This window comes from Ciconia boyciana, chromosome 1 (assembly GCF_034638445.1).
Source record: "Ciconia boyciana chromosome 1, ASM3463844v1, whole genome shotgun sequence".
NCBI lineage: Eukaryota > Metazoa > Chordata > Aves > Ciconiiformes > Ciconiidae > Ciconia > Ciconia boyciana.
In genome coordinates, this window is record NC_132934.1 from 141,146,875 (window position 1) to 141,167,093 (window position 20,219).

The 20,219-nt window shown below is 34.8% G+C and overlaps 1 protein-coding gene across 3 annotated transcripts in view; it reads left to right on the top strand.

The window, feature by feature from the left end:
* Positions 1-1,676: 1,676 nt before the first annotated feature.
* The window catches only part of NLGN4X (neuroligin 4 X-linked), a 137,414-nt gene continuing 118,871 nt past the window's right edge, over positions 1,677-20,219 (top strand). For 2 of the 3 annotated variants that reach the window (XM_072852968.1, XM_072852977.1), the window contains exon 1: positions 1,677-2,148. In XM_072852968.1, the coding sequence (XP_072709069.1) occupies positions 1,677-2,148 (472 nt within the window). Of the gene's footprint in view, positions 2,149-17,560; positions 17,582-20,219 lie in introns of all 3 variants that reach the window. The other variant, XM_072852987.1, reaches the window with a different exon arrangement.

Genomic DNA, 20,219 nt, shown 5'->3' on the forward strand with positions numbered 1-20,219 from the left:
TGAAGTCATTGAAGAATTCCAGGAGTTTTGAGAGAATGAAATATCTTTCTTTCAGATGCCTTTCCTTGTCTAAAAGAATCAGCATAGATGTCTCCTGTAGTTGTTTTTGGGTTGTTTGGGGTTTTTTTGTGGGTTTGTTTTATAATTTGAAATCACTGTCAATAGCTACTTACCTTGTTGTCTTCTGCTCTTGAAAACTGATTTTATATCTTCATGAGACAGAGTCCTGACTGAAAACAGGACCTGGTAGTGCACTTATATATGTTTCATATATAAATGTGTGTTTATCCTGTTGAATGTAAAGTATCTGTATCAGTTTCCTATAACAAGGATTGTTTTAGCTGTGGAATCTTTATCTGTCGTTTTGAGTTGAATAATGGGTAAAAAGGAACTAATTTCTTTCTGCAGGGAGAAGAATGTAAGTATTAACAAGTGCTATGTGTTTATTTTTACTGTTTGTAGTGGTTAGCATATATATATGAGTGACTTGTATTTCATTAAAAATTAACAGAATTGTTGTATGACTTGCTTTCTGTCTAAAAATTAAAAGTAGGAGCATGCAAGAAGGTAACGTTACATAGGTGTAACACTATGTAGGTCAAAGTCTGACTTTTGAGAGTTTGTATCACACTTCTTTTTTCTTTTCAGTTTCCATTGTTCCTTTTTGTAAGACATAGAACAAAGAAAATAGATATGAAAACCAATAACTTTGTATCTAATTTTGACTAACTGTTCTCACACTTGCTTTGAACTAATGTAATGCTATTATATTAATTGGAATTTCTGAATTAGGTGGAGGTAAATTAGGTTGTCATACAGAAAAGTAGGCATACCTGTGAAAAATACTTACATAGAGAATTCATATCATAACAAAGAGAGATTATCCAATGTAGCAAAACATTTAATGAATGCTTGCTGTGGGAGTACAAATATGGTTAAAAGGGAGATGCTGTTTATTTAGGGCAGAAAATACCCTGGAGCTAGCACTTAAATGTGATACCCTTCCTGAAAGCAGCGATGTTTGGGCTGTGGTTTGGTTTGGAAGTGTATACGGGAGCAGAAATGTTTGGCTTGTGATACAACCTCTGACAAGTTTGTGGCTTCGATTTTCAGCTCTCTTACCTTATGTATCTTTGGAAACATATAGTTAACCATGGTGCCTAAAGTTCATAAAACATTGGTGGGCGTTGGCGTGGAAGTAGTATGTAAATTTAATTGTTTGGTTTGGTTTTTTTTAGATTTTTGCCAATATGAATAGATCTGTTGATTTGAATTGCTTGTTTTCTCTTGGCCACAGGCTGACTGAGTGGAGTGGGCTGGACTTCACTGCAAGGAGCCATTTCGCTGGGGAAGTGGAATAACTGTGGCTCTCTCCCTGTGGTACTTGCTGGGAAGTGCTGTGCGTTGCCAGGATTAAGCCAACGCTGAAGTCTGGGATGGGCCTTAGGGGCAAACACTCCCGTGTTTCTTCTGACCTGGGGATTTGTCTACGGCCAGTCAGCTGAGGCACCTACCACACATCAGCTTTTGGTTTTTCACTGCCTGAACAAGGTTACGTTTTCTCTCACTTCATCTCCTTTTGACTACTTTTTAATTTTATTAGTTTTAATTTTCCTTGACTGATTCATTTTCTCCTGGCTGTGGAAAAAAGAGCCCTGCTGATGTTGATTTAAATAATGTCGAAACCAATGGGACTCCTATGGCTGCCTTTGATCTTCACTCCAGTGTGTGTCATGTTGAATTCTAACTTCCTCCTGTGGATAACTGCACTGGCTATAAGATTTACTCTCATCGATGGCCAAGCACAATACCCAGTTGTTACAACGAATTATGGCAAAATACGTGGTTTAAGAACACCTTTGCCCAATGAGATCCTTGGTCCAGTGGAGCAGTACCTGGGTGTTCCTTATGCCTCTCCTCCGACTGGGGAAAGGCGATTTCAGCCCCCAGAGCCACCGTCATCTTGGACGGGTGTTCGCAACGCCACACAGTTTGCTGCTGTCTGCCCGCAGTACCTAGATGAGAGGTCACTGCTCAACGACATGCTGCCAGTCTGGTTTACGGCCAATCTGGATACTGTGGTGACATATGTTCAAGATCAAAATGAAGACTGCCTGTATTTGAATATCTATGTGCCCACAGAGGATGGTAAGTACTCTTAAGGACCACACTGCAGCGCACTCACCAGTTCTGCACATGAGTAGAAGCCAGGTCTTCAAAGCATCTTGCTTAGTTTCCTCCATGTTTTATCTTTGGAAATGGATCATGCCTCTGAATACACATTATAAGTAATACTTTGTAGATTGAACATGCTTGCATGAAATCTCTCTCATGTTTCAGTGTAACACTAAACCGCAATTTAATTTGCAGGCAGTGGCCAGGGTGCATAAGCCAGCATTAAGTTTACATCTGAATTACAGCCGAGCACCATTCACAAGAGAGGAAAGGGGAAATAAACATTAACTAGAAGTAACGTATTTATTTTCCCATGCATGAATGGTACAGGTACTGCCACATACTCATTTTCAAAGGAGAATTTCCCTAATTATTTTTTCTTTATATTATTATACCTCTGAGCCTACTGTTAACACTGTTTGATTTAAACAAATAATAGAAAGCTGTTATAGTAGTCCAGTCTGCAGTTTTTTTCCAGGATTTTTACCTATAAAACTTTTCAGTCCAACTTGTTTTTCTTCATTCACTAAATTTAAAATGAAGTAAACATGATTTTATTATTCAGAGATGAACAAGTGGCCTTAAACTTTCATTTGTTTTCTGCAATCCTCTCAAGAGGGCTACTTTAAACCACCTTCTATAGACAAAAAGGATGGACACAATTGATAACACACAACTCTTTGAATGTTTTCATGATGTCAGTCTTAAAAATTCTAGCTTTATGGCATGCTGAGTGTATCTTTTGTGGTTCTGAATGGTATTGCTTTATATAGACAAGAAGACCTGTTTTCATCAGGCCCCAAATGAGTAAAGTTTATTCTATATCACAAGGAAATAAAAAATTCTAGTAGCAATTATATTTAATATTCTGCTAAAAGCCAGTTCTTTCAGCCACTTAGAATGTAGTTACTGATGCATAACGTGACAGATTTCTCCCAGATATGCAAATCCCTTCACATTAGCTGAGGGTTTGATTTGCATAACCAAGGCATTGTTATTTCTCAGTAACCATACTCTGAATATGCAAATTTTGTACTTTGATTATTATAATCCTTCTGCCTTGATTGGCTTCTTTACTCAGAATTTCCAAGCTGTTTGCCAGCAATAAACATACTACCTTCTTTTCCTGTTCTCATCAGCTCAAGCAAAAACCTGAAAGCTAAAAATAAAGGGGTAAGGTTTGGGAATACTGGAGCTCTGCAAACATAAATACTACCAAGCTGCTTAAAGGAAAAGTGCTCTGAAAGAAAAGCTGTGTGTATGGACTCTGTGTGTGCAGGTGTATGCATGTGTGTGTGCATGTGCGTGTAGACGAAGGAGCAGATCTTTCTGCTCAGTTCTTTCCCTCTTCCAGTCTCATTGCACTACATCTTACTCCTTGGATAATAACAGAGATAATTCTTTCCCAAATTTGTTTATGTTCTGGATTTTATCCTGCAGCTTTTAATTAGTCACTAGGGTAAGTTTGCCCTAAGAAAGCATTTCAGGTTAAGATTTTATTTGTTCTCACTGAAGGAATATCAGCTCTGCTAACTCAGTCTTATTTTAGAGCCCAGTTTTAATAAATTCATATATTCCTCCAATCTAATAATAAGAAGTTTCATCCATTAATTAAGGAAGACAGGGAATTAGACATGGAAAAATATATACAAATGTCTAGGAAAAGAATTTTTAATATCTATTTATTGGATTTATGGATGGAAATATGGATTTATCTATCCATTTAATATTAATGGATAATAATAACATACCATGTGCTGAATGACTAACAACCTAGAAAATTCCTCATCTTGCGTGTAGTAGCTAATGGCATTTGCTGTTATCTTGAAAATAGAAACAACTGATAAATTTAATTTTACCTGTTGTATACCTTTTTGTCCACTTAATTCCACAAAAAGTGTTTGTCTTACTCTTCCTCCTGGTTTTAGATTTTTTTTTTTTACACTAAATAGCATGTAAAGGGAATTCATTTTCTTTTATATATCCTCTTCAAAAAATAAACCCATGCATAAAAGAGTATATAGCTGAATGAGAGACAAGGTTTGATGTCAGTGATGAGCTGAAGGCAAGATTATTCCTGTACAATGTGACAAGCATTTTTAACAGGATTCAATGGGGAACAAGAAACTTAAAAATGAATACATGGAATACATGATGTTTTAATTGTATGCTGTATATCTTATCACTACTTAAACATAACTCAGTGTGGCTTTTTTGGTGAGGAAAATGTGCAACCTTCTGCTCATAAAGATGATTAAGGAGAACTGACCTACAGATCACATCTCCTGAATTAGTGTGTCTCCAAATCATACTAAACATAAATAGCCTTAAATTGTATCCCATACAATCTGATTGATTAAACACATTATGCTTCAGTATATGAGTCTTAGTTGGCAAAAATAAGGTACATTGTTATGAAGACAGACCATGAAATTAGTTTTTGAAGCAAGATCTCAAAGTGAGCAACTTTGAGTTAAATACACATTTTCAATTTTTTCTCAAGTACAGATTTATTTAAAAGAGCTTTGAAACTGTCTTGTGTCTGAAAGAAAAGGTTGATGGAATCATCCAGACCTAATTAATGTTCTGACTATGAAACTTAATCTGAATCATTTTATTCTGTTTTTTTTTTCAACTTTGTTAAAAAGAATTGATGAACAGCTCTAATGAATTAACTGTGTTCACATGCAGTGCTTACTTTAAACCAATTCTAGTGAATAACTAATCAAAATGCAGCTCAGATTTCGTGGGTTGTTTTGTTTTGTTGGGGGTTTTTTTTGCACTATATAGCATGATCTGTTTCTTATCACTTGCGTGGTTTAATCAAAGAGAACCAAGTTTTGATCATGTACTTTGAATAAAGAATTGAAGAATAAATGCTCACATGCATTCATCAGATTTCAGAATTGCTTCACTGGAATTCTGCCAGTATAAACTAATGGAAATAAAAGCAGAATACAGTCCCTTTAACTAGGTAGATAAGATTAGTTATTTATAATAAAATAGTTTGAAATATTGTTGCTTCAGTCTAAAGAAGTACACTGAAATTAAATTACACAAAATTCTGTAGTTCCTTAAAATAGTTGGAGCATCTAGGTAAAGAAATTAAAATGTCCTGTTACACAGTTTATATCTGTATTGATCATAGCTTTTGTTTTGACCCGTAAGATTCTGGATTTCAAATGTCAAATAGCAGCAGAATCCTGTCAGAACTTTCCATGTTAAAAACTTCCTACAAAGCAAAAAGTGACTTTGTTTTTAGGAGCTTTTTTCTTCATCTCATTTGAAAATATTATTTATAATAGAAATCACAACACATACCCAACAGAATGTTTTTGCAGTTCTGTCCATATGGATTTTTATTCTTTTGCTGTTGTTCACTGGACAAATGGTTTGTATTGACACTTTCCTTAGAGTAACACTTACATTTCAGAGAATCTAGAGTAGCTGGAGAATTTCAGTGTTTGTTTTCCTTTGCCTTTGGAAGGAAAAGAATTACAACCACTATAACCCATGGAGATGGGGGGCTTTTTGTTCATAATAAGTATAAATAATAATGCAGTTATTTTATAGATACACAATACAAGCAATAAAGATAAAATTTAGCAAACTGCTTTTGTTTTACATGTCAAACTTATAATTGTAAGAAATTACTGAGAACTGAAATAAAATATTTATAGTAAAATTATCATTTTATTGAAGTTGCTTTCTAAACATTTTGCTTGATCTTCAGAATCATTTGTGTGGGTATAAGTTGTCTTGTCTGCTTTTCCAGTTACTATAAATTGTAATTTTCCACAAGAATACTTGAATGTCAGTTTTGAGGAGGTCATCTAGGGAAATGATATTGAGGACAGTCTGTTTATTATAACTTCAGTCTGAATATGGGTTTATCTACAGTGGAAATGCTAGATTGAAGAGGACACAGACTGTTAATCGGCTGTGCTTAATCCCTGGCATTTATCATTTTAATCTGTGGATGCTGAAGGAGATTGCTAACTCCTATCATAACTGGGTAAAAAAAGGCAACAAAAAAAACCCAGAAAAGACCCTTAATTTAGACTTCTGTCATGATAAACTTCAAAATGGTAATAATAGCAAGGCAAGATAAAAAGTAAAACCAAAAAACAACATGAACAAATCTTTGTTGGTTTGTTTGTTTAAAACCTGCTCTGTTCAGATCAAAACAGAAAATAAAATAAAAAAAGATTACTTTTTGTTGTCTTTGCATGATCAGTAGTAAGTGTATATACTTTACTTAATTTGGTATATTGATAGAGGGTACATTTTACACAAGTGGGTAGCTACTCAACCACTATATGTCTGTCAGGGATTAACTAATTAAGTATTTAGCATCTTCAGAGGTTTGCTCACTAAAATTTTCTGTGAGCTCGTCTCATTTACATAACAATAAATACAGCTGAAGTGACAACAAAAGGTGGTAGGCCATGATACTTATTAAGGCTGAATGGGTAGGTCATGATTTTTTCATTAGATTAGGGAAACTGAGAATATTGTCCAGTATTAGTGGTACATTTAACTGTGGGCTACCAGGAAGAAAAAAGTCTTGGGCAACAGCAAAGAGATCAACAGTGTTCCTTCTCTGAGCAGTGATGTGAAGGAAAGGTACCTGCATCTTCAGACTCCGTGTCTATCTGACTAAGAAATAAAGAAATGAAAAACTTTTTCATATTAGTCAAATGTCTGCTTAGTATATAACTGAGTGTTTGCAGCCTTCTCCTTGTCATTGCTGTTGAATTGCAGTGTCTGTTTAACTTGGAAAAAGTCTTTTTATCAAAATTATACTGATAAAACTTAAATTTTTTTTCCCTTTTTTTGAGGCGGGGGAGAAAAAGAGTGGAAAGATGAGTCCCATCTTTACAATTATTTGATGGCACAGAATAAAGAAAAGTAAGCTATTCAATGGCTTCTTGATTAATATGAGGAATAAGGGTCCATAAATAAAAATAGTAACATAGTGTACAAGATACAATATTGTACAACGTTATTTTTGTTGAATTATTAGTAGGTGATAATAGTAATAGTAACTTTTATTTTCCAAATAAACCTGAATTTCTATAGAGTAGATTCTCCTAAACTTTATGTAGTTTCAAGTTTCAGTAGATGCATATCTGGCATTTATCAGATAATCTCAAAATTGCAATTGTTCTATTATTTCTTCACTACTTTTGTAAATTTAAGTAGTTACTTAAGAAATCAAATTCAGGATTTATGTATATAGCTTTAAGAAATTAAGAATCCAGTAGCTCTTGTTTACATGTTTATAGTTTTGATTCTTCCTCAAAATCTGTATTATGTGTTTTTTAATGTCAGTTATGATTTGTGTAATTGGTATAGGAGCGTAGAGTTTTACTTCTATTTTCTGAAGTATTTTTAAAAACAAATTAGTTAAAGTTAGTTATATTTTTTAAAATATATTAAATCTGTTTTAAAACATATTTAGGAGTGGTTTTTTAATAGATGATAATGTTTGAGCAGTTTCATATTACAAATAATGTTTTTCTGAGACAAAACAGAATATAGCAAGAGTTTGTTCCGTTTCAGGATAGTCACAGTTTTTGTCAATGACTGGTTTATTTTTAGCTTCCACCCTTTCAGTCAATTCTTTGTCATCTTTGGAAAAACACAAATTCATTATTAAAATTCTCCTGTTATTTAAATTCATTTCAGTTTATACTGTACAAAAATTACACACAATATTACACATATCCTTTTGTAAAATGCTTGTATCACTTTCCAAAGTGAGAGGGATTAATAATAGATAACAATTACAATACAAAATGATAACGTTGGAATTACTGCATATAATCCCAGTTAACCGTAAACTTTTTAGCGACGGAGAGAAAATCGCTCTCCATTGTGAAAGATAAACTCCCCATTGTGTCAGAGCGCCTCAAGCCAATTCTTTCACTGTTAGGGGCCAATATATCCCCTCCTCCTAATCCAGAAATATCGCAGCATCTGTGGGAAAGAAGGCGGCATATGTCTGACTACCCTCTGCCTACCAGGCTAAAGCTGTGGGTAATCCAGGCCCTTATTTTACATTCTTGCTTTTAACAGTCACAAATACCTTCTGACACCAAAGAACAGGACTCTGATCTAGATGAAATAAAGTTCTTAAATCCTTAGAGCTAAATTCAGATTTAATTGCTGATTTCAAAATGCTGTCCTTCCCTCCAGGAGTTGCCCATTCCACAGGCACTTTACAGGATTGCACCCAAATGGCCTTGTCAGGAATTAATATGCAGTGAATCCTAGCGAGAAGGCTCAGCATTCAATATGACATTATCTAATCTGAACAGGATTTTTGGCACAGTTTCCTAGAGCCTCATCATTGCCTCGTGTTGAAAAACCTGCTAGAATGGGGGGAATGTTCTTTAAACAACGATGAATTAATGTTTCTTCCGCAAAGAAAAATTAATGTTATCATCCTTTTAGTCAAAGAACAGTGCCTTTGGAGATGTAGAGGCTGTGCCATTTGGCTCAGTGACGCAAAAGAAACAGTCTTTAGTCATGTGGGTCATGAGACAGATCAGACAGGCGATTTTACTTCATTCTGCCTATTGACTCCCACTTGTCTCTTCAGGGTATTTTTGGGGTGGTTTTTTGTTGGATTTTTTTTTTTAAATGTAGTTTTCCTCTGCATTCCTGCTAAACACGTCTTTTTACACTGCTGTTTTTCACTATGTGTCTTCTTGCTTTCTGACAAAATACAAATCAACATGACACCTACTAACACTGAGGCAGTGCCTCTGTCCTAGGGCAGTGCAGTGGGTCCTCAGCAGACTTCTGGGTAGTGAATAGTGTGGAATATGCTCAGATCTTAGCAGTGTCATGGCTATACCATTTGTATTAGCTTTGCTTTCCTATTAAGGCTTTGTGATCTCATTGATCTTCCTTCAGGTATTTTTTGCATAGGTCAGAAAGTTTTGAAAGTTATTTGTATCTTTTGGTTGAAATTTGGTTCAGTTTCCCTTAATTATCACATTAATTGCAGCTTCAGACAAAACTGACACTTGCTGAGTAGCTCAACTAACTCACAAGGCCATAAATCAGTCCACATCTGTGGAAATACTTAAAGGAATTGTCCCCACATCAATGTGATAGTCATAGGTAGTGTGTGAACCAAGCAACTATGCAATTCTGTTCTAGAAATGTTTAGGTATTTACAAAAGTAATTAACACAAATTCAAAATAAAGCAAATACTCATCATTTGCTCCTAAGAATTCCTGACAGAAATTGTTGACAATTGAAATTAAGACAAAAACTTCTCCTGAACATAATACCTTTTTCCACAGCACTTTGGTTTGTCATCTTTTTTAAAGTGAAAGAATGCCTCCAGCATTCAAATCTTTATGTCAGTGCTTCTTGCTTATGATTCCAGATAAAGTTAAAATTCTCAGAATGGCATATAAACAATTACATATGCTCACATTTTGTGATAGTATTAGTTGAATGTATTAGTTGTTATCGAAATAAAAAAAAAAGAAAAAAAGAAAAAAAAGAACATTAAAGATCACATTTCATCTGTGTTCGTGGTATCATAATCATTTGAGGGAATATGGATGAATTTATATTCTTAGGGTTTAGCGCTTTTTTAATGTGGGTGTTGCTGCTGGTACCCAAAGAGACAAACAATAAGAAATAATTCTTACAAAACCATGAAAATGAACTAATGCTTACAGCTATCTGGTGGTGCTGTGTTAAAAATCCATTACAGAAATGTTATAATAAAAGGAAAATTTGTCTTTTACAGTTCTTGCTGTAGGCAAATTTATAGTGAAGAATAAATTTATTTGCAATGCTAAGCCAAATTCCTACACTATATATAGGGAATTTTAGTCACAAATAGCTTTTCTGGTGCCTCGTTCCAAAATGCTTATTATTGCTGGGTTGGTGTTAAATGGATTTTTAATTGACAGGGTGTGACATATTTAATCTAATGGAGAGAAATTACTTTGTGCTGACTCAAATGACTATCTGATTAATCACTGGTAATGTTTACAAGCCATCATAGCTGGAAATCATGGATACATTGTCTGATTTAGTAAATATGCAGTAGGGCAAATGAAAACCCAATCCAAATATATACATTTCATCCTCTTACAAACAAATTAGAATCAAATTATCTTTTATGTGGTATTTTTAGTGTGGCTAGCAAATTTTAAATAATAATTCTGCATTTGTAATACTGCCCCAATGGTTATGCTTTCTCTTGCTCTTCATGCTTTATTCAGCCAGCAGAGGGAGCACAAGTTACCAGCAAACTAATTTTTTCTCTCTCTCGACTTTATTTGAGAGCGCCACAAATGGTGTTGGTGAATACAGTAGTAAAATATGCAAACAGGTGCTGGTTTATGCTCTTTAAACAGATAGAAAGGGATCCTATCCACTTTTACCAGGATGAAAATTAATAACGTTGCAAGTGTTGTTTCTATTTTTGTGGATTGAAGAATTTATATATGGAATAAAACCTATCCAAGCAAAACATGCATTCACACTGACAAACTTACACAAAACTAAATTATTATTATAAAATAATAAAGGTTTAGATGAGAAGCATACTGAGAATTCATCAGTTTGTAATTGATAAATTACAAGCAAATAATAATACTTGCTTTGAAATTCTTACAAGGCATTCGATGGCAGAATTTATTCCAAAGTAGAGAATTTGATCTGTTCAGTTACGGTGAGTTAGTAGAAATATTCCTACGTAAAAAGGAATAATTTTGTTCTTCTAATTTATAACTGCAACTTAGACAGAGGCAGATTTTTTTTTCAATGATGCCATTGACTCTCCATTTTCTGTATTGTAGTTATACAGCTGAATCATACAAAATGCTGAATGCGTTTTGCATCCTCTTATTTCACTGAGACAAAAATGTTAAGCATGCTGAAGTTTCATCCTTACTGACAGTACAGAGTGTTTAAAGTTTTTGCTGTCATCACGTTGGAAATAACAGTATAACTAAGCTATATTAAGTCAACCAAAGTGCCAATTACACAAATTTTGGAGGGCTTCCTCTCCAAAATATCTTGCTTCCAGGTATAATGTATCTGATTCAAAAGCACTGGTACGTTTATGATCTTGCTGATTTGAGATGCTTTTATCATCAGGAGTCCCTCTACCTAAACAATGGATCTTGTGCTGCCTTCAGGGAATAGGTGCAATAGGCTGAGCTGCAATTAATGACTAGGGTGTGTCCTTGGGAGTTGGATCAAATCAGATGTTTACTGTGATGGTGCGTAAAACCATCCATATGGAATAATTGCTATGCTTTGTCACTAACAGTTACCTCAAAGTGTATTTAAGGCAAAGAAAATGGCACGAACATTGTACAGAAGAGAGCAGCTTAGTATGACAATCTCTCAGTGAGAATATTTAAATGAAAACAGACTGAAGAAAGAACTGAATACAAATGAATGCAATAATGTGAACTTAAAAAATGGGGAAAGTTTCTAAAAATCATGCTGCATGGTTTATTCTTTCTTTTAATTATCAAGGGATTATCTAGAATATCTTCAGTCTTATTCCTGGAACTAAACCATAGTAGATGGATTGAATAGGTAAAGTTTTATTCTTAACTGTAGCTATTTTCACAATAAACTGCTGAGAGATGTTCAAGCCATATCTCTTTTCTCTTTATTCAGTTTCACTATTCCTTGCAACCTCTTGTTACTGACTTTTGCCACTGTTTCTTTGCTCATGTTATAGGTTAATACCTTTGCTCACTTTAAAAGTGAATACCATAAAATAGATGTAGCCTCAGTTTCCATGTCCACAAAAGGTATTATCCAGATATTCTTAATTATCTTCTTTTTTAGAATGTTACACACAAGAAGCAGCAAAAGGTGAGGAAACATCAGCTACGGCTCTTAAATAATTTTTGGAAGGGAGACAACTATCAAATAGGTGGACCAGAAAATTAGCTATGCAGTAGGTGTGAATGCATCAGGTGAAGAGAAAAAGCCTGATTCTCTTTCATGTCTTAGTCCTTGTGTACTGGATTCCTTCAGTGGGCCACTCAGATATGCCTGGTAAGCTGCATTTGAGCTGTAGGGTAGTACATGAGGATCCTAACGTACCCTACGGTGGTACATTAGGGTTTTCTTTAATTTAGTTGTTGTTTTTGTTTTTCATTTTTAGCTGAACAGCTCTTGCTTGCATTTTGGTGGTCATCATGAAATGCTCATCCCACACCCCATTGTATAAATATGCCCAGCAAGTATTTGAGATATTGCAAGACTCAAGAGGGGTATAATGTTCAGATATTGAAAGTCTCAGTTCTCTAAATGCATACAGTGGCCTATAAAAATGCCTGAGCATCTTGGAAGCCAGTGAAAGATCTCCATCATGTAACACCTATCTTGCTTTAGTCCAACCAGTCATTCTGAGCTTTTAGCACCTTTGAAAATGTGGCCTGTAATACTTAAGGTAATTTTCTATTATTCTTAAATAATTAAAGAAGTTAGTAAGTAATGATAAGTTTAGAAGGTACCAGCATGTATGAGGTTTTAAAAACATTATGAAATTAATAGTTTATGCCATTTGTGAGTGCTGCTTCCAGATATGTTATTTCTTAATATTGTATCAAACTTCTAAATGTATGCTATTTTACCATGCTTGTTTTGTATATCTAATACAGTAAATCAGGACGGCTTAGTGTTGGGATTATTAACTGACTTCTTTCAAAATCCAAATATAGCTTTTGGATTTGCTTGTCTATATTAGGTTTTTTCTCTTGTGATCCTTTTCCCGCTTTGCTCCAAGAGAAATGATAAGATAGTCACCATTAGTTCCTAAAAACAGATGATAAAACAGTTATTTCTGCATTAAAAGTGGAGCTAGTTTAAAGAGTGTTTTTCTTCATGAGGTACTTAGTGAAAGTGTTATTTTACTGCAAGTAACCTTTTTTTGTTGCTGTTTTGTGATGTTTTATTTCTTTTGTAAGCATTAGTTGGAACCACAAACACCTACTAATTTACTTTCCAAGTTCTCAATTTCTTGTACAGATTTATTACAGGTTTCTTGTTTAATACAGAGATGTGAAAATGTCCATTTAGAAAATGTCTAAATGTCCATTTAGAAAAAGAGTGTCACACTGATTTTCTCTGATTAGGGTTAGAAACAACTGCAAGAAGGAAATGCCTCTGGGTGATAAAAGGCTCACATTACTTCCTATATGCTTACAACCTAAAAGACTACATTCTTACTTTTATTTGTGTGCACAGTTTTTTCTAGGTTCTATCTTATTCCTCTCTGGGACCCATTTACTGGCAGCACTTTGCATATCATTGCATTATACTGTAACCTCTAAGCAAAACTCTGGAAGGTCCAAAGGGCAATAGATTTGGGAGCTATTGTACCATGACGATTTTAAAGAATTCAGTAAAGAGGTTTAAAACTAGGGCATCTAAAAGGTGATCTGACTCATTTACTGATAGAAGAGTGAAGCCTTGCTATCAAAGTTTACATTTAATTCTTTACTCTCAATCTTCACAAAGTAGAGTCAGAAATGAGATGGCAGATAGAATTTTTCCAAGATATAAAAGACATATAGGAAATAAGACTTATGCCTGAACAGAATCCTAAGGCATTCAAATACTGAAAGATGGGAAAAACTTTGTGGTTGGATAAGGCATATAAGCTGCTAGTGTAATGTATTTAAACTCAGAAAGGATCAGATAAATTACTGATGAATAAAAAAAAAGCTGTTACTAATATCTGATGCATAGTTAATAGGTTTCTCTCGTAAAGCTTACCAAAAGCATGAAGTCAGAAATGGATTTTGGAAGAAAGTATGCTGTTTGCAGATGCAACAAAATGGCTTGGAATGTTTCTGTGAGTCCTTTAATTTTCTTAATTATCTCTCAACTAATAAAGAAATTACTCCTGAGTACAATATAAAGTGTTTGCTCTAGTAGATCTGCCAGCTGGCTATGACCTAGTTGGCATAACCCTTGTAGATCATTCTGAAATGAATACTGCGCATGACCTATAAAGCCTTCCTGAGACTGGACCTAATGGTATATGTACTTGCACGCTGGGTCCAGCACTTTGGGATGGCCAGATACATTCTTTATGCATGGAACATGTTTAATGCTCTTTTCAGTCAGCTAAGACTGTGTAGACCAAAGACCCTAACATGTGCTGACTATTTTCACTTTCTTGTGGCTGTTAAACAGCCCTAAAAGGGAGCAACCAATTACTTTTGTTTTCAGAGCTTAATTCTTCAAAGACATTGTATTCTTTTTGCATGCAGCACACTTACTTTGTGTAGAACTAGAAAATGTTGTTTTTTACATAACCCAAGAGGTGGTTATTACTAGAAAATATCACACCTTTTCCCTGGTTCCCATTTCCTTAGTATGGCATTTGGTTGCGTATTCCCTAGCTTACTTTCTCTGATCAGTTAGCTGTAACCTTGTTTGTAAGCTTGGTTTGATTTCAAAGTGTAAATGGTTCTATGGTGGACGTGTTCCCTCTCTACTGGCAGGTGCATTTCTCTGTCTTCCTCACAACTAAGAATGACTGAAAAGAGTTCAGATACGGTTGGGCTATTGCAGTATAAGAGATAGCTACATGAGTTGACTATGTGCACGTGCTTAGTCTGTTATAAATGCCCTGACTTTTAACCTAGATGTAAAAAGCATTAATGAAGGATGCTTAAGCCAATGCATTTTATCCTGTGTGTATTGTGGGTTTAAGGTACACATCATATGAACAGCCACAGTTTATTAATGTGTTGTAATGGTAATGATTCACACTCTGCGAATTTAAACATGTGTCAGCTCTAGTAATCAAGACGACATATGAATATGTAATTGGTAATTTTATCCTAGTCGTATCTGAAGGTAATGTGAACTTCAGCTGAAACAGAATAAAATAGCAAGGGCTAGCACCCTGTATGTTCATGAGCATAAAAAAAGGGTGATTCCTCCCACCCCCACATGACATATTGACCAAGTAAATTAACAAAGTTTTCTGTTTTCTTATCAGTAATATGAATTTGGTCATTTGGAAATCACAGACAGATTGTACCTGTGATTTGCTATGCTCTTTGTGGAAATTTTGAGACCAGCATTTATTAGCACTTTTCTTTAGCAACACGGAGAGTGACATATTCCTGCAACCTTGATGCCACTCATATATAGCCTATGATAGCTCCTGAAGTTTATGAAGAAATAGTTTTAAGAGCCTTAGGTATTGTTTTCCAAAAATATGTTGGCTTGCCTATAGCCCAGAAAGTACATACACTCTTGTGAATTTTTCATGAACAATGAAAAAGCACTAACCTATTTCTCTGATAATTGCTTTGAAAATTACTCTCATATTTGATTGATATTTCCTGCAAAATTACCTGTATACTCTGATAATTTGCATTACACTTCAGTACTCCCTACTGCGCAATAGGGTAGCATAGCTAAGCTCTGTCGTGGTTTAACCCCGGTCAGCAACTAAGCACCATGCAGCTGCTTGCTCACCCTCCCCCCTCCCAGGGGGATGGGGGGAGAGAATCTGAAAAGCAGAAGTAAGAAAACTTGTGAGCTGAGATAAGAACAGTTTAATAATTGGAATAATAATAATAATAATAATAATAATAATAATAATTATTATTATTATTATTATTATTATTATTATTATTATTATTATTTAATAGTAATGAAAATAAAAATAGTGAGAGAGAGAAGAACAAAACCCAGGGAAAAACAAACAAAAAAACCCAAAGTGATGCAACCACTCACCACCCACCAACTGACACCCAGCCAGTCCCCGAGCAGTGATCGCTGCCCCACGGTGAACTCCCCCCAGTTTGTATACTGAGCATGACGCCATATGGCATGGAATAGCCCTTTGGCCAGTTTGGATCAACTATCCTGGCTGTGCCCCCTCCCAGCTTCTTGTGCACCTGGCAGAGCATGGGAAGCTGAAAAGTCATGGACTAGTGTAAGCACTACTTAGTAACAACTAAAACATCAGCATGTTATCAATGTTATTCTCATACTAAATCCAAAACACAGCACTATACCAGCTACTAGGAAGAAAATTAACTCTTTCCCAACTGAAACCAGGACAAGCTCTCAGGTAAGAGAGCTAAGGACAAACTCTACATTTTTGCTGAAAAGTTACACTTCATGGGTAAAGTTGCTGGCCACAGAAATTAGTAAAGAAATATGAAGTTGTTCCGTTATTCTCTGAAGAAGGCTGTAGCTTGGAGGAAATTAGTTTAAGGAAACTGGTAGACATCTCAATTCTCCCCCGAAAGGAAAACTTCTATTGAGTGCAGTCCTTACGATTTTAGGGGGGAGTTGTATGCTCTGTTAGGTAAAATATAAGCACTGTATTTGTTTTCTTAAGTTCAGCAGACAGTAGGTTGGATCTTGCCCAGTCCACTGTCAGAACACCCATTAAAGGAATATCTGATAGCAGCCAAGTCACTCAGCATGCTCAAGTTAAATACTTGGGCTTAACGATGGAGAAAGCTGAGTACCTTTGGGGAGCAATCCAAAGCTCTAGCAAAGTGGGGAACTGCTAACGGTTAGCAAATGGACCTGACAACACATTTCTCTAGTTTGTACCTCACTGAGCAGGACTGACTTGCTAGACAAGGTTGCTGAAGGAGGAAGAAGCAGCAACTGCCAAAAAAGTCAGCAATTTTTAGTCACTGGGAAGGCCTGGCCCAAATTCCTACCAGACCAAAGAGTACACAGAGAGCATTGTTCATCCTCTCTGGTGAGACTGGGCCATGGCAAAGTAGATCTAAGCTGGTAAAGAAAACCTAAATTTTTCCAGAAGTAACAGTACAGATACCAAAGGATAAATGGTTAAAAAAATGTTATGATGGGATAGAGATATTTCATTATGACCTTTCCTTTTTTTTTTTTCCTAAATAGCACAGCATCTTCACTATTTCTTAGCTATGCTCCCTTTATATCTGTCTTCTGCTTCCTCTGCAAATAAGGTACTTTTTAACATCAACCCTTAGCTTTTTATTTTCTCCTTTTGGATTTTTATTCACAGGTCTTAATAGGCATATTTGGTAGTTCTTTTTTCATCTTTTAGAGTAGGCCAGAAGCAGTCCTTTGTTTAGTCATAAGCGTATTTGTGTTTTCTACAAAAGTCCTAATCTATACTATGATTATGTTGAGATGTCTTCTCAGGGTTTTACCTGCACAGAGGCTAGTTTTGGAGCTAGCTGTATGATAGGCCAACACTTACTTGTAAAGAATTTGCGTCATACTTTAAAAGTTTAATTATACTGCAATAATGTGGAAATGAGGTCCAGGCAGTTTTTTGTATTAGGTTAAATGTATTTGTTTCAAGAGCAGTTAAAATGGGCTTTTGCATAAACAAACTCTTAGTATCTAATATATCCCAAGTGTGTATATATACGTACGTGTGTTTGTATATATATATACACACATATATACACACACTTATATAAAATTTATTACTTTTGCCAAATTTCTTCTTATTTAATCCATTCTTTAGTAATCTGAGATGAAATGTTTTAGTTGAAGGTGCAACCTGATCCCTTTTAAGGGCTGATGAGAGATTTCCATCTCAGAGAAGATCATAATTACTTTGATTCATGAAATCTGAGTAGTTCAAGGGAATCTATTTCTATTTGCATTTGAATGTATTAATTTTGCAGTTATTAATGAGCATTTATTGCCTGGGTAATTAGAAACTTCTCACGTTCTGCAGTCTTAAGCATCTTGCATATTCTGTCTCTTGAATTTTTCATTCTCATTCCTCTCCAGTTGTGATATTACTGAAGATGTACTCCTAGCTGTTTCTTTTGTTTGATTGTTTTCCTTCATTGATACATCATATGAATTTTATTATAGAAACAACAGTAGTTCCTGGAGTTTTAAAAAGCTTTTTCTTACATCTTTGCTATCTTGTGGACTTCTTTTTCCTCAAGTCATTAGTTTCTTTTCCAGTATTTCTGATTGGAGCATTTGAAAAAAACAGCGCTGTACTTTGTTGTACACAATGCCTGCCTGCCTATCTGTTGCACATCAGTAGCCCCCTATTCATCCTTTTCTTTACTGTTTCTAACTATCCAGATGGACATTCCTGTTTAAAGAAAAAAAAAAAAAAAAAAAAAGACTTATCAAGGTTTTTGCATCACTTGTAATTGCCTACTTACCTATTTACTTATTGCACAATTACAGCACTGCATTCACTGGAGGTTTCGGTATCAGCCTGTATGCTTGAAATTTCACTGGACTGCTAAAAAACCACAAACTTATGGCCTTACAAAACTGATAACTTCCTTACCTAACAGTAATTAGCTTAGTAATTCTTTATTTATTTCTTTTACCTCTGTTTCTTCAAGCACGGGCATGTACGTAACTGGAAATAAGTATTTGGAAATAAAACGCAAGTGTCATTTTACTGTTAAGTATCTTCACTATAAGAAAGAAACTCCGCTCTTTGATTTGACTCAGTATAGCCATACTTATGTTCTTTTGCTGTACCCATCCTGTAGATAAATAGAATATTTCTGTCTTTAGAGCTGTCAGAATAGCACATTCATTAGCAATAAATAGGTTTAAACCTTTTAAATTAGCAGACTAACAGCCTCAAAGCCTGCAGAGCAGCATCCAAATTGTATGGCAATTTAGCTGGCTTTTAGGAAGGCTTTTCTATAATTTAATTTATTCTGCCATTTTTTTAATGAACTCTTCAATTTGCTGTATTTGGATATAAATTAAATTTCTTTTTTTATTCCTCCCCCCCAATTATTTTCTGCTTAAACAACAACAGACCATATAATGCTGGTACTGATCTTTTATGTTGACAACAGTAGGTCTAAATGTAGCTTCACAATAAGCAGAATAAACTCCAGGTTGAAAGTTCTTGTTTTAAGCATACACATTGCCAATAATTAGTATATTCCAATTAGTATATTAGTAGCCATGTGACTAGTCAGATATATGTTCCAATTTGATATATTTGGAAGCTATTGCATTTTTAAAAACATTATTATTCTTTTTTTCTTCGTCTAGTCATCATTATTTTAGTATTTTATTATTGTGAATTACAATAACAATTGTTTCAGTTGGTATTTTCAATCTCAATATTTTTAGGACACTGACAGAGCTCACATTTTTAAAAATTATGTAAGACTGAAGAATGCAGAAAAGAGGTACTTGAGAGCCAGAGACAATGCCTCACAGCAAAAGATTTAAAGCACTCAATTTGTTTAGCTTACCAAAGGGAAGATTACAAGTGACTTGATTACAATGTTTAAGTACCTTCACAGGGAGAAAATAGCAAGTAGTAAGAGACTCTTTAATGTAACAGAAAAGGTGTAACAAGAACCAAGGGCTGATATTTTGAAGTGAGACTACTTCAAATACTTCAAGCGTCCCAATTTTGTTAATTTAATTTAATTTAATTTAATTTAATTTTATTTTATTTTATTTTATTTTATTTTATTTTACTTTATTTTACTTTATGTTCTTTATCAGTAAGGGCAGTTCAATCTTGTAACAAAATCCTAACGAAAGTGAAAGGTTATTTTTCATATCAGGAACATATCTGTATATGGTGTGCATTAGTGTAATGCAAGTCATTGGGCTCACAATATAATATAAAATATATATTGAGCTGCGTAATATAAAATATAATAGTAGAGACTTTATGAATATGTTGAGTTAGATTTTTTTTTTTTAACTTTAAAAGCACATTTTTTAGTATCTTTGTTTTCAATGATTTGGAAAATGCTTGTTAGACGGCTAGCATCACCTTCCCATTACCAGTCTGGCTAGACAATTTATTCCCACCAGAAAGTTTTCAGTCAGGCTGTGGGAAGCGTGTGTGGGACTGCGCAGGCAGCATTCAGCAGGCTCAAAGGGGAATATCAGATGAGAAATCTACCTGCGACCATACATTATTGTTGTTGTTGTTGCTGTGTCCACTCAGCTTCATTTCTTGGAAATACTTGCAATCTATTTCTTTTACTGACAGGGTCAAAGCAGCATGTGTGGAATTAATTGAAATTAATAA